Source organism: Pelodiscus sinensis, chromosome 5 (genome assembly GCF_052426305.1).
Source record: "Pelodiscus sinensis isolate ZL-2025 chromosome 5, ASM5242630v1, whole genome shotgun sequence".
Classification (NCBI taxonomy): Eukaryota; Metazoa; Chordata; order Testudines; family Trionychidae; genus Pelodiscus; species Pelodiscus sinensis.
Genome location: NC_143056.1, coordinates 18,019,206 through 18,033,924, shown reverse-complemented (window position 1 = coordinate 18,033,924; position 14,719 = coordinate 18,019,206). Strand labels below are relative to the sequence as shown.

General features: G+C 44.2%; 1 protein-coding gene across 3 annotated transcripts in view; it reads right to left on the bottom strand.

Annotated features, from left to right (window-relative positions):
* The window catches only part of AKT1 (AKT serine/threonine kinase 1), a 112,710-nt gene that overhangs the window by 28,899 nt on the left and 69,092 nt on the right, over positions 1-14,719 (bottom strand). For all 3 annotated transcript variants that reach the window (XM_089778337.1, XM_089778336.1, XM_089778338.1), the window contains exons 5-10: positions 12,501-12,648; positions 10,747-10,878; positions 9,902-9,967; positions 8,776-8,844; positions 7,904-8,029; positions 6,354-6,482 (exon numbers count right to left, since the gene is read on the bottom strand). In XM_089778337.1, the coding sequence (XP_089634463.1) occupies positions 6,354-6,482; positions 7,904-8,029; positions 8,776-8,844; positions 9,902-9,967; positions 10,747-10,878; positions 12,501-12,648 (670 nt within the window). The remainder of the gene's footprint in view (positions 1-6,353; positions 6,483-7,903; positions 8,030-8,775; positions 8,845-9,901; positions 9,968-10,746; positions 10,879-12,500; positions 12,649-14,719) is intronic.

Below are 14,719 nucleotides of genomic sequence, written 5' to 3'. Positions count from 1 at the left end.
GTCGACTCTTTCCTACTATGGAGCAAGATGCGCTTTACCTGGTCCGAACAAAGCATCTCGGACGTGCTGAACCATCTATCATCCAGGCTGTTAAGTGGAGGGTGTCCAGCCTCGGATGGAGAAGAGAGCCCCCCCGTTGCGACAGTAAGTCCGGTAGAAGAGGGAATCGGTACGGCTTCCGAGTCGAGAGTTGCAGGAGGGTCGAATACCACGGCTGTCTGGGCCAAGCCAGGGCTATGATCAGCACTCGTGCCCTGTCCATGACAACCTTCTCTAGCACCCTGGGAATGAGCACAACAGGGGGGAAAGCATATAACTGTGATGTTCCCCAGTGAAGAAGAAACGCATCTCCCAGAGAGTGCATGCCCACTCCCGCTCTGGAGCAATAAGCTCTGCATTTCGCGTTGGTCCTTGTGGCAAAGAGGTATATGTCTGGTTGACCCCAACGGTGAAAAAGGGGTCTGAGGACGTCCGCACGGCTTTCCCACTCGTGGTCCTGGTAAAAATGTCTGCTTAGGGCATCTGCGATAGTGTTTTCTGCACCGGGTAAGTATGCAGCAATGAGAGAAATGTCGTTTCGAGTGCACCAGTTCCACAGTCGAACTGCCTCTGCACAAAGGGATCTGGATTGAGCACCGCCTTGTCTGTTCACATAATACATCGCTACGATGTTGTCTGTTAGAATCCTTGTTGTTGTGCCTCTTATGTGCTGTTTGAACCGTCTGCATGCGTGAAATATTGCCCGCAGCTCGAGGAGGTTGATGTGCAACAACATCTCCGCTGGGGATCATCGGCCTTGTGCCTTCTCGGTACCCATGTGAGCACCCCAACCCGTGAGAGACGCGTCCGTGGTTATCTCTCTTGCTGGTTGTGGAGCGTGAAATGGAACCCCTACTAACATGTTGGTGGGGTCGGTCCACCAGTGGAGGGACTGTTTGACCTGCATGGGTATCACCACTGTCTTGCGGACACTGTGCCTGACCGGATTGTACACGGTGGCCAGCCAATGTTGTAGGCACCTTAAATTTAGTCTTGTGTGCCGTACGATAATCGTAGTAGCCGCCATGTGACCCAGGAGCTGCAGGTATACGCGGACTGGTAGCATAGGAGACTGCAAAATCGTTATCACCAGGTCCTTTATGACCTGGAAACGCTCTACCGGTAAATGCACTCGTTCTTCGAGAGAGTTTAGTCGCGCTCCTATGAAAGTGAGGATCTGCGCTGGTTGCAGTCGGGATTTTTCCGTGTTTACAACAAGGCCGAGAGACTGGAATAGAGCTAGAGTGACCTTCACCATGTGGGAGGTCTCCGCGCATGTGCGGCCCTTGATCAGACAATCGTCCAGGTAAGGAAAAATTGCAACTCCTATCCTGCGTAGGTGAGCCGCTACCACCGCTAGTGTTTTGGAGAACACCCTCGGTGCTGATATAAGGCCGAACGGGAGTACCTTGAACTGGAAGTGGTCGTTTCCTACCACAAACCGTAGAAATCGCCTGTGTGCCACGTGAATTGAAATGTGGAAATAAGCGTCCTGCAGATCTAGGACTGCGAACCAGTCTCCCTTGTTTAGTGCTGGCATGATCTTGACCAGCGTGGTCATTTTGAAGCGCTGTTTGCGGATGAAGCGATTTAGACCTCTTAGGTCGAGGATTGGCCTCCATCCCCCTGACTTCTTGGGAACCAGGAAGTACCTGGAGTAGAACCCTTTCCCGTGAAACTCCTTCGGAACCCGTTCTATGGCACCTATGTCTAAGAGGTGGAGGATTTCTTCTCGAAGAACGTTCTCATGGGACGGGTTCACAACCAGAGGCAAGGTAGGGGGGGTAGTGGGGGGAACTGAAATGAATGGAATCGAGAGGCCTGATGTTATTAATTCTAGGACCCATCGGTCCGATGTAATGCTGGCCCACTGATGAATGTAAGGCTTCAGCCGGTGGTTGAATGTGTTGGAAACGCGCTTCTGTATACTGGCCACTGGAGGCATGTTCGCGTCCTTTGCATGTGAGTCAAACCTGCTGCCTAGGGGCCGGTCTGGTTGGTGGACGGTTTTGCTGTTGTTGGCGTTTGCGCTGCGGGCGCTGCCGAAATTTTGGTTGTTCAGGTACGCGCTGGTGTTGCCTATACGAGGAATAGTCATACCTCCTTTGGAACGGATAGTATCTCCTTTGTCTGAAAGGTGGTGTGTACATACCCAGAGTTCTGAGGGTAGTACGTGAATCCTTCCCCGAATGTAGAATTTCATCGGTTGAGGAGGCAAACAGCTTTTGCTTATCGAAGGGCAGGTCCTCAACCTTGGTTTGTAACTCCTTAGGAGCTCCCGCTGACAACAGCCATGAGGCCCTACGCATAGCGATGCCCGAAGCCATGGCTCGCGCCGCGGTGTCCGCCATATCAGCAGCGATTTGTAGGGATGTTCTGCATGCCGCAAATCCCTCTTGAACTACCGCCTTCAGGAGATGTTTCTTACTGTCGGGAAGATATTGCATTAGTTCAGGAAGCTTGGAATAGTTGTCAAAATTATGATTTGATAGGAGCGCCGCATAGTTAGCGATGCGGAGGAGTAAGGTTGAGGAGGAATAGACCTTACGGCCGAATGAATCCATCTTTTTTGAATCCTTGTCCGGAAGGGAATTCTTAAAGTGCGAAGTCTTAGCCTTATGGCGGGCTGCATCGACGATCAACGAATTAGGCTGGGGGTGATTAAAGAGAAAATCCAGGCCTTTTGATGGTACGAAATACTTTTTGTCCACTCTTTTGTTAGTAGGTGGCACTGAGGTTGGCGTTTGCCAGATATCCTTGGCCACCTCCAAAATGGCTTCATCTATCGGTAGTGTGACCCTTTTTTGTTGCTTCGGATGCAAATTTTTGAACAACTTATGTTGCTTTCCTTGGGTCTCAGTAATCTGCACCTCTTGCGATTGTGCTACACGACGAAACAGATCCTGGAATTCTTTCAGATCATCGGGGAGTGACGACTCGCTCGGAGTTATAGCTTTGACAGCCGAGGAAACTGAAGAATTGGCATTAGGAGACTTGTCCGGTTCTGACTCAGAAAGTTGTCCCTCCTCCAGGTCTGATTGCTGTGACCTAGGAGTCGGGGATCGTGGGGACGGCACGGGTCTCCGGGAAGAGTGTCTCTGCCGTCCAGAATGTATGGAACCTGGGCTTATTGAGCGACAAGAGCATGGTGACCTGCAACGAGATCGTGACCGACTATAGCGCGAAAATTCGTCATAGTAACGGTCATGATAATGTGAGCCGTGGTGGGCAGAGTAAGCAGGCGATGAGTGCTTAGATGCCCTAGCACTGCCATGCCTATCCTGGTGAGATGAGTACGTAGAATGCCTGGAAGGAGATCGAGACCTAGAACGCCTGTGATGCGAACAACTACGTTCCCTATAATGGTGATGATGGGAAGACACCCTGCGATTACAACTCTTCCTACGGCTCAAAGCGCTAGAAGATGCCTCTGGAGAGGGTGAGAGAGAGAGCACCCGAGCATCTGAGGTGGATGGTGCCCTAGAAGCCTGAGGTGGGAGCTGTTCCTGAGAGGAAGGTTGCAGGGTTGTAGACTCAAAAGAATGTGAAGAGGCAGGCACTTGGTCTGCAGTCTGCTCTCCCGGTGCGCACGGTGCTGAGGGGAGCTCCCTGCGAGGGGAATTACGTGAGGAGGCTGGAGTGGTCGGCACCGAGAGCGTGGGTGCCGACGGAGCTGGCCCTTTAAGGGACTCCTGCGGTGCCGGCTGTGGCCGCGGCTTTGACTTGCCAGACGGCTTTTTCCCTGCCGGAGCACGGGCTGCCCTGGAACCAGAGGCACCCGGCTTTCCTCCTGCCGTGCCCCGCGGCTGTGGAGGTATTGGCAGGGACTTTGCAGGAGAGGCTCTCTTCCTGCTCGGAGAAGGTGCCCTTGGGGAAGGAGCCCTCCGCTTTTCCAGGGTAGGGTCCGAGGCAGAGGATCCTGCCGAGGTAGAAGGCATCAATGCCTTATCAAATAGGATTTCTTTCAGCCACCTTTCTCGCTCCTTACGAGCTCTGGCTGTCAGTTTGGCACAGTGCCAACACTTTTGGGGAATATGTGCCTCCCCAAGGCAGCGGACGCAGGCAGAGTGGCCGTCCGAGAGCGGCACAGAGTCCCTGCAGACAGAACATTTCTTGAAGCCGGGAGAGCCCGGCATTTTGAAGTACTGAGGGGGCTTGTCCTGCGCCCCTGTCTGCGAGTGATAGTTGTCTGTTTTAATTTCTCTGAATATTTTGTATATTTATTGTATTTGTTTATTATTACTAGAGTCTTCACTTTCTTTTCTTTTTTTTTTTTTTTTTTTTTTTAATAAGCCGGTGGATTAAGGCTGTGTCAAAAAAGACCGGAGCCGCGGTTTGAACCGCCGGTTTTAAGATTAATTACCCAGTCTTCACATTTTGTTTAAAAGGCAGTGTTAAATAGTAATATTTGTTTAAATTTTCTCTGAGGTAGAGAGGGAAGAAGGACTCCGTCCGCGACCAGGGGCGGATGAGAGGAACCGGCGGGGACCGGGTCGCGCGCGGCTGATCAAAGGCACGAACGCTACTTGCGCATGCGCGACCCGGTCGATTACAGCTATGGCAAGCTCTGATTCGCGGCGCCGGGACCAGCCCGACACCAGACGTGGAGCACCCACGGGGACTACCCGAAGAAGAAGCGCTAGTTTGCTGCTGCTACAGGCATGCTATGAGACGAGGGCATGTGCAGCCCAACTGGGTACTGCTGTCAACATTCTCCAGCTAAGGCAGGGGTGGAGAACCATGATTGAGTTGCAGGCCACACAAAAGTGAGACGCAAAAATACCAAAAACAAATGAACCCTCCTACCCTCTGCAAACAAAGCCCTCACTGACCTGGTCTCCAACTGAAGAGATACTCACCTCACACCCCTCTCACTCCAGCCCCACGAGGGGAGAAGGGGGACAAGGCTCGGGGCTTACCCCCATGGCTAGATTAACTCTTCTGGGAGCCTGATGCTAGTAGATTTTGTGGGGTCCCTCTAGACTCTGGGGTGGAGCCAAAAATGAGGAGCTCATTGTGTGGGAGGGGGCCTGTTGGGGAGTGGGCTGGAGGTGAGGGTGTGGAGTCTGGACATGAGGTAGAGTGCAGGAGTGGGCTAGGGTGTGCGGTCTCGGCAGGAAGGGGATGTGGGAAGGGGTAGGCAATTCGGGCGCCTACCTGGCATAGCTCCGGGAGAGTGAGGGGGCACAGATGACTGCGCCATCCTGCGCTTGCAGGCACCCCCCTACCCCGCCCACATCTCTTCCCATTATTGCCAGTCAATGGGAGCAGCAGGGGAAAAAATTCAGGCAAAAGGGGGACAAAACCTGCACTGCCATTTCCCCAGCCAGGAGGAAGATGAGAAATGACAGTGCACAGAGCCACTTCCTTCCCCTGCCAGCCAGATGCCATCTGCAGCTTGCCTTGATTTGGCCTGCGAGACTCAGGGCTCCCCCCACACCAGGGAGCCAGCGCTGGTCATAGGTTCGCCATCCCTGAACTAGATGCACAGGGTATTCAGTCACCTGAAGTAGGGCACCCCCAGGGACATCACTTGAAGAAAAACAGGTTTCTAGAGCATCAGTTATTTAGCCAAAGCTTTACCTTTGATGTAATCTACTCAAACCTAATTTCTTCAGACACTCCGCTAGGTTCCTGTCCCTCAAATCGGATATCCCCTAGTCACCACTCTCACCATTCCTCATGTCTTCCTTTTCAACCCTGCCACAGTTATTTTCTTCATCTGCTTCCCAAGACTTTTCCTGTCCTGGCTTTGTCTCTAAATAGCTCTCAAGTGTTTACTGAGAAGTAGCTTGTCTCAAGCCATGCTAATCCCACACTGACTTGTTCTTTTTTACATACCCTATTAAATTAGACCAGTATGTTCATATAGGGAACATCCCAATAATCACATCAACGTTTAGCATTTATATATTTTATAGTGCAGTTCCATATCCATCACCAACATTATTTATTTTTAAAGGATTTAAAATATATTCAGTATATTTTAGCTATTTATTTTGTTTAAATTTGATATAAAAATAACCCTGCTATACAATTATAATTTGCATATATTCCCTAAAGTGAATACTTTCATTTTAAAGGTGCACAGATGGAAGAAAATAACCTATGTGAAAACATTTAATGTTTTTCTATACTAAAGACTTTTCGCAGAACAATGAATACAAACGTTTTTATATCATATAATATATATACATTTTTATAAATAAACACAGTGTAGTAAGAACAATAAATATTTAACAATAATTCTACTACCTCAAGAATGGTATTTATTTAAGAATATGGTAAGATACAATATCTGTAAAAAAAAGTACCTCTGGTGCAAGATATTCCGGAGTGCCACAGAAAGTCTTCATCGTTGCTCCATCCTTGATACCTTCTTTGCATAGCCCAAAGTCTGTTATTTTTATGTGTCCATCTTTGTCCAGCATAAGATTTTCCAACTTAGATATAAATCCAAATTAAAATGGTCATTAGATAAACAATCCATACACTTGAGTGAGTTTGTAAAATATCTGGATTTCTGCAAGTTATTCTTTTCAGCCCTATTCACCCTGGGATAAGAATTATACTAGCTACCAAAGCATATATAATATAAATATACATTTATATAATTTCCCTTAGGGATAATCTGCACATCATTGGGCAGCTGAAATATATATATGCAGTGAGAATGTAGAAAATAGTCACACAACATCTAAGCTTCTTAAATGTTATAATAAAAAAAAGCACAAATTTGAAAATAACAAAAATACTTTTGTCTCTGCTTTTCACTTAGAGTATCTTTCATGGGCATTTCAGCTCTGACAGAGGCTAGAAGCAGTGACAAAAACAAAGAATCAATTTAAAGCTATGGGATCAATTTACAATAGCATGGTAAACATGCTGTAAATTTACTCAGAATTAGCCAATTATCTAAAAACTAAGAGAATGCTGGTACTACCCATAGCTCATGAAAACAAATTCTGCTTATACTAAGGATGTGAAGGTTTAACTGGTTAACCAGTGACAGGGGGGTCTGCTGCAGATAGGGGCTACTCTGGCTAGACTAGAGCAGCCCCTGACTGTGGCAGGGAAAGGAGGCGCTCCAGGCCAGCAGCAGGGAGAGTGGAGGAGGGGAGAGGGGAGGAGAATGAGACTCCAGCCAGGCAGGAGCAGCCTATCTATTCTCAACCCCCCACTTTAATCGGTTAACTGTTTAAATAGGTTTAATCAGTCAGCCAATTAAATGGGATTTTACATCCCTAGCTTAGACACCTCTGAGCACTCTCCCATCAACTCTGGTACTCCACCAGGATGAGAAGAGTAGCCGGAGTCAACGGGAGAGCATCAGCCATTGACCTTATCTCATGGAGGACACTACATTAAGTACATTGTCTTCAGCTACGCTATTTGTGTAGCTGAAGTTGTGCATCTTTGACCGAGAGGCAGAGGCGTAGTGTAGATTGGGCCTAAGAGAGACAGGTACTTAAGTCCCACTGAATTTCATAACACCCTGAATATTCATAGATTCCAGGGCCAGAAGGAACCATTGTGATCATCTAGTCTGACTGCCTGTATCACACAGCTTCATTCCCAATAACAGAGCTCCCCTTCAGATTCTACCAAGGTAATGGATCCACACACACAGAGGGAATCAAGTCCAAAAATATGCTTTCTGCAGCACCTTGTAGAGTATTCAAGTGCTTAATTTGAAATCTTAGAAAAATCATGACTGACAATAATTTAGCTGTAATATTTCTGTTGTAACAAAGTTTGGTGGATAGGTTTATTACATTTAAGTGTAATCAGCTTCTGTGATTTAGAACTGTAACAATTAAAACCCATTTTTAACAGCCTACGAAATTAAAAGTCTTTCATATACCTTTAAATCTCTATAAACCACATTCTTCTCTGAATGTAGGTAATCCAGTGCTGATACAATCTCAGCTCCATAAAATCGAGCCCGATCTTCAGAAAAGACACGTTCTCTTGATAGATGGAAAAACAACTACAACAACAAGAATTTATTACATTTAGAATGCACACACTTCTGACTAATAGACAATCCTGCTTGGAATCAGATATTAAACCCAGAAAAGAACCTTTTCCCTCCTGACACAGTTGTGCTCCATAATATTCTAAAAGTTGCACCATAAATAAAATGATTAAACATAAGTTTAATAATATTTTTTTCAAAATCATAGCTGCTCTATTTGACAATCTGATGCACTGTTATTTTTAATCAGTATATATAAACAACTAAGAAAAATTAATTTTGTCCTTAGCTAGTTATTAAACCAGATTTTTTAAAAGCAGGAGATTCCTTATTTGGCAAAAAAATGGATCTCTCTTCTTCTGAAATGTCTAATAGCCTTTGTTTTCATTTACAGCTCTGCCATCAAAGTACTATGTGCTTTGCAATAATAATACAAAAAACTTCAATGGCACAGAGAAACTAGAAAACAGCATCAAGGTATCCAAAACTCCTGAACCAGTAGAAGATACACCAGAAGATGACATTGTAATTTTTGTTCATCCGGGGCTCACCCCTGAAAACCTTTACTAATTTATGTAGTCCTAACTCAAAAGAACAACTTCACTGATGTAGGATTTTTCATGTGGGTTAGAACATGAGTAAGTTATATATATATGAGTAAGTTAATGAGGACTCAAAGTCAGTAAATCCTAACATGAAACGGAATACAAAAAATATAGGAAAATCCAAAGGCTTATCTATTAATGAGGTTTCCTTACCTCTCCTCCATTAGCATATTCCATAACAAAACACAAGCGATCATGTGTCTGAAAGGAATACTTTAAAGCCTGAAACAAATTTAAACAAAGACTTAGCACAGATCCCACATCAAAGTTTACAAAAGTGCTTTCAGTCAAGTTTTAGAAATAGGGATAGAGATAAAATACCACATTCTATTTTAACAATATGGCAATATTTTATAAAAAATTCTCATAGTTTTTTTCACCAGCACTTCTCCATCACTGCAGCACCTGAGCATGGGTCCCATGGTGGTTTTAGTAAATAACACAAAGGTCAGATACAAGAGCTTAGCTAAAGCAGGGATCAATTCTGACACATGGATAACACCTGCAAAAACCAAGGGGTTATATTACTATTGGATAGAGTTATATCTGTGTCCCTACTGTTTTCTCTGCTGCTGCTGCTCCTCCAGCCAGAGGACTGAGAAATTCTGTCAATTTACCATGAATTCACAAAAAAAAAAAAAAAAAAAAAAAACACACCAGATCAGGAAGAGAAAGGGAAAGTTCCTCCACCCAGTTGTGTCATGTACATTCCTGCATCACAAGTCCCACCATTTTGTTTGCCACACCTTTGGATTTATTTTGTTTGGGTCATGACCCAGGTTTACAATAGAAGCAGTTGCAGCCCTTTGCTTTGAAGTTATATTTTGATTTAAGCAAGCATAAAATTACATAAAAACAACTATGTCAATCTTCATTTCTAGGTGGCACATTTGAATCAACAACATTCTTGTGGAGGGAGGACCAGATTTTGGGGTTTGTCAACTCCAACAGTAATCTGTAATAAAAAATTAACAAAAAAAGTGAACAGTGCAGCTTATTTTCACAAGTGACTAATGATTTCTGGGGGCCCAAACTGATACTTTCTGAAAATAAGAGACACTGTATGGTGTGCTGAGCACCAACCCTCTGAAAAATGTGAAAGTGTCCCAATGTGTGCACCCCAAAAATCCAGGCATCCCAAAAACTAGTTACTGCTGAAGACCTAGAAGACTTGTTTTTTCACCATGATAATAAGGAAGAAATCTGTAAGTGTCACAATGCTGAATTTGCTTACAAGATGTACTACTAAAGAAGAAGAAAAAAAAAAAAGAACACTTACTGTTAAGAATGGGTGCCTAGAATTCTGTAAAACACGGTTTTCTGTCAGCGTGTGCGCTACTTCATCCTGCAATGCCACCCAGCAGAAAATTATCAATGCAAATCGCTAAAGAACAAGAGCTCCATAAAAACAAGTAAGTACAGGCAGTCCCCGGGTTACGTACAAGATAGGGACTGTAGGTTTGTTCTTAAGTTGAATCTGTATGTAAGTCGGAACTGGGGTCCAGATTCAGCCGCTGCTGAAACTGATCGGCAGCAGCTGAATCAGGACTCCTGGGGCAGAGCAGCTGGGGTGCTGCCGGGTTGGTCCAGTAGCACCAAGGAGCGGTGCTGCGGGAACAACCAGCAGCGCCCCACCTGCTCTACCACAGGCCCGGGGCTTTGCTCCACGTCTCCCTGGTCTGCTGGGGGGGGGGGGGGGAGGGACTAGCTGCACCCCCCCCCAGCAGCCCAGGGACACGGGGAGCAAAGCCGCAGGGGCGGCGGGGTGCCGCGCCTCTGAGGCTTTGCCAGAGCAAAGTCTCAGAGGCGCGGGACCCCTCCACCTCCCTGGCTTTGCTACGGGTGTCCCTGGTCTGCTGGAGACGGTCCCCAGCAGACCAGGGGCACCCGGAGCAGATTTTCTCGCCCCGGAGGTCGAGGTGGCAGAACCACTGCGCTCTGGGTGGTCCCGCTGCCTGCGAGCTCCGGGGCGAGAAAGCCCCGTTCATAAGTGCGGATCCAACGTAAGTCGGGGACTGCCTGTAGTCAAATACACAGAGGAAATTGCAACCCTGAGATCCTGCATTAGAAGCTGGAGGGTTATGCCAGGGATAAACTAGGCTCAGAATGTTCTAATTTACTCACCTTTGCCACAATAACTTCCTTCTTCAAGATTTTCATAGCGTAATATCGTCCAGTTGCCTTTTCTTTAACTAGAATGACCTTCCCAAAAGTGCCTTTCCCCAGTAGTTTAAGGTATTCAAATTCATTCATGGTCTGTTAAAGATATTCAAGTTAAATATAGGTCATGACCAACTTTGTAATACATGTAAATAGTGACTGAAGTAGATGACCTGACAGGTTGGGTCAGTTAAAATGAGGCACATACTCCTTATGATTTGCTTCTAGAGAATTAAAATTTTAAAAAAAACGTCAGAAAGAATGACTGTTACGCTTACAAGGATAGGACATTTCAAAACCCACTGAATTGCTTAATAAATGAAAAAACTATCTTCCATTTAACTGAGAATTTCTTCACAAGAAATAGGCAAGAGCTAAAAGTAGTTGTTTGGGCCATGCAACCTGTTTCAGTGAGCAAGCTTGAGAATGCCACCCACTTCTCTATCCTAAAGATCTGTCAGTCTGATTCCTGCTTTGAGGTTTAGACATCAGAATAAGTTTCCCCATATATATGAGGGATCAGCCTTGCTGTGACCCATGGACTGGACCAGAAAAAACCACAATGAACACAGTATAATTTATCTTTCTTGTATGTTTGTCTATTAGAAAAGGTGGAGGGAAAATAGGAAAGGGTTGGTCTCTTGGATTCCAGTATCTTCAAGGGGCAGTGCCAAGGAGGCAACAGAAGATCTAAGTCTCCAGATTCTCACAACTGCTTTGCTGGAAAGGATTAAAAGATAACAGCTCTCTTGATCCCTGTCTGAAACCATGATGACTCTACTCCCATACCACATTCTCTTCTAGGACTGGGTTAGTTCACTTTGAACTGCATTAACAAAAGCAAGATTGTACTCTCGGTTGTGTGGGACAATTGGTTTCAAGATTTAAACAGGGGTAGTCAATATTTGTTTGTCAAGGTCCAAAGTTCTTGGTCAAAGTCCAGACTCCAGAGGCAATCATTCAAAAAAAAAAACAACACCAATAATGATAATAATAAGTAAATACAAAGATGTTTATGTCCATTCAAAAGCATCGGGCAGTTGTCTCAAGGACCTACTGACCACCCTAATCTAAACAGTCATCAGACCAATCCTTGCTCAAATTGCATGAGTTCTCTACAGCTGAGGAACTCTCCATCACCTGCATGGCACACTGGCCAAACTAGTACAGTCCTTCTCACATTCACCTACTGGAACCCTCCAGCAAGATACTAAGGACCAATCAGTAAGGATCATATTAAGCTGATGGCAGCCGTGGTTCAGAGTGGCATATGGATAATTGCCTAGGTTGATATAAATTAATTTTGTACCATAATTAAGCATCAAAGCCTAAAGTGAATGTTCATTAATGATGAAATTTGTCAGGCATGATATTTTTGCTGTCCATCATTTTGGTTTGTTTCCCCAGAACTTAGGCACAACTCTGGAAACAAACCAAAGTAAGAAAGGCAAGGGCACACAAGAAAGCCTTACTATAATTTACAGGGTAAGACCATCTCACAAACAAATACTGTATATAGCTATAGGATGAGGTGGGGGTAGTCTTAATGGCTGCTTCTCACTTGCATTCAGGATACCTAACCGTACTCCTCCTCTTAGAATTTTTCAGGATCTAAAGGATTGACCGCTGATGCTGGACTCAAATGCTGTAGCATCAGGTAGGTGTGCACATGTAACAAGGTTCCCTTGAGAGAAACAGATCCTGCTAAACTAACTTACCACTTTATGTTTTGGTTTTGTCATAGAAACTTCCATTTCTTCAGCACCTGAATTATCACTTGGGGAACCAGATCTAAAATCCATCATTTCCTCCTCTTGTTTCTTAAGGCTGTCTGCTACTGTCTGGATGGCTTTTGTCCATTCTTCCCTGAGAAAATGTAAGCAATGACATTTGTTATTCATGACCTTGGATTACCATCTGCCTCAGCAAGAGTCACAAAAGAATAAAGAGTGATTGACATTATCAGATAAATCAGTTCAATGAATGGTGAAAAATCCCATGTGTTGTTAGATGTAAAAGTGTGTGTTCAAAAACACTTTTAATTGATATAACAATTGTTACCGCTATTAATTGTTTTAGAAACCGGAGATGATTTGAGACCCTGCAATATGAATAGTATAACTAGGACCTTCAATATACACAATTTCCAAAATGAACGTTCAAGCTTTAGGGCAACATGCTGTCTAACGATACACACATTACATCTCAACGTTAGGTCTGCCAAACCTAAAAAGCTACAAGGCACCTCCACAACACAGAGCTATTTGACACTCTGGATTTCAACAGTACATTGTAACAAAAATATGGAAGAGTTTGACACTGACAACTAATCACACACAGATGCCATTTTTAAAATTGAATCTATGTTCTCCAGTAGTAACCACCACTCTCCAGGGTCCTTGTGCTGTCAAGAGGGGACACTAAACGTGTTGTCATGCTTGTATATAATACAGCTGTAGCATTTAACCAAATATTTGTTGGTTGTCTTCTCCTTGCTTTAGGGATTCCCCTCCCCCCCCCCCAAAAAATAGTATTTCTGATTTTAGGTACAGATAATAAGATTACAGGAAACTGACCACAATTATTTCAGCAATAGAGATGCTGTAGTGCTGCCTTCCCATTTCAACTCCAGTAAAAAATGTCTTTTGGGGAATTCTGCATTGTAAGAAGCTACTAGAATGAATATTCTTGCTATTCTGGTTCATTTCAATGCAAGTCTACCAAAAATCCCAACTCACATACTAACAATAGCTTATTTTAAATTTGTAACTGTAACATGTCAGGTATTTTCCCTTATCCCAACCCTTCACATGCTAGAAAGGCCAAAACAAAAAATCAAGTGGATTAAATTTGGGTATTGGCAGAGGAACAAAAGTGGTAATTAGCAGCGAAGGGGAAAAAGTGTTGGGTTGGGTTTATTTGTTTGTTTTTGGCGCACCTTAAGAAAGTTTCTACTAAGCACTTACCTACGTTAGAAAAATGGATCAAGATTCAGTTGGTGTATTAACTTACCTCAGTCTAGCCACACCCTTTTTCCTATCCTGGACACAATGCAGTGCCTTCTACTTCAAATAAGTAGGTGAAGGTGTGCTCAGGTAAAAAGCCAATCCTACACCTTGACCCGCTCAGTCAAGGTAAAACGGTGTTGCAATGTATATACACTAGGAAAAAGGTCATGGTTAGGAGAGGTTAGTTAACACACCCTCGCCTGCAGACAATCCTGTAGAGATGAGCTTGCTATGTCCTTAATATACCCAAACTCTTGATACCAATGGACCAAAGCCAAAAAATGGAAGTGAAATATTCTAAATAGCTGTGAAAAACCTTGTAAATGTATCGGACTGGCCCATTTCTTTGTCCTTGAAATAACATTTGCACTTGGTAAGTAGTATTCACTTACTGAAGCCAAGATAGAGCTGAAAACAGGAACTTTTAAACTGTTTCCATAGGCTTCATTTTCTAGACTTATTTACAGCACAATTCCTGACAAAGAACAGAACGAAGCCAAAGAAAACACCACTGAAAAGCTAATGAATTTCAGAAATCTTTGCTGAATGAAATTTCTCCACCTATTAACATTAACACCCACATTTTAGCAACCTATTTATTCAATACTGAAACAACTATATGTGAAATGTTCTGTGATTAATAATGTAATAAATCCTATACAGCACAAGTCCTATTTACAAATGAGATTTTTTTTCAAAATGTTTGACATTGGCCTAACTCTGTTCCCACTAAAAAAAATCTCCCAGTAACTACAGTTGGAGCCGAGATAGACCAATGCTGAATACCTTGGAAAATCCCACCCTATAGCTAAACAAGAAAAAAATAATTGAGAGCATTTCTTTCTAACATTCTGGAGAGACTCTGCAGCAAAGGTTCCCAATTATTACAATGACACTTCTTTAAAAGATCTTCCTAAGCAGCAGCAAGT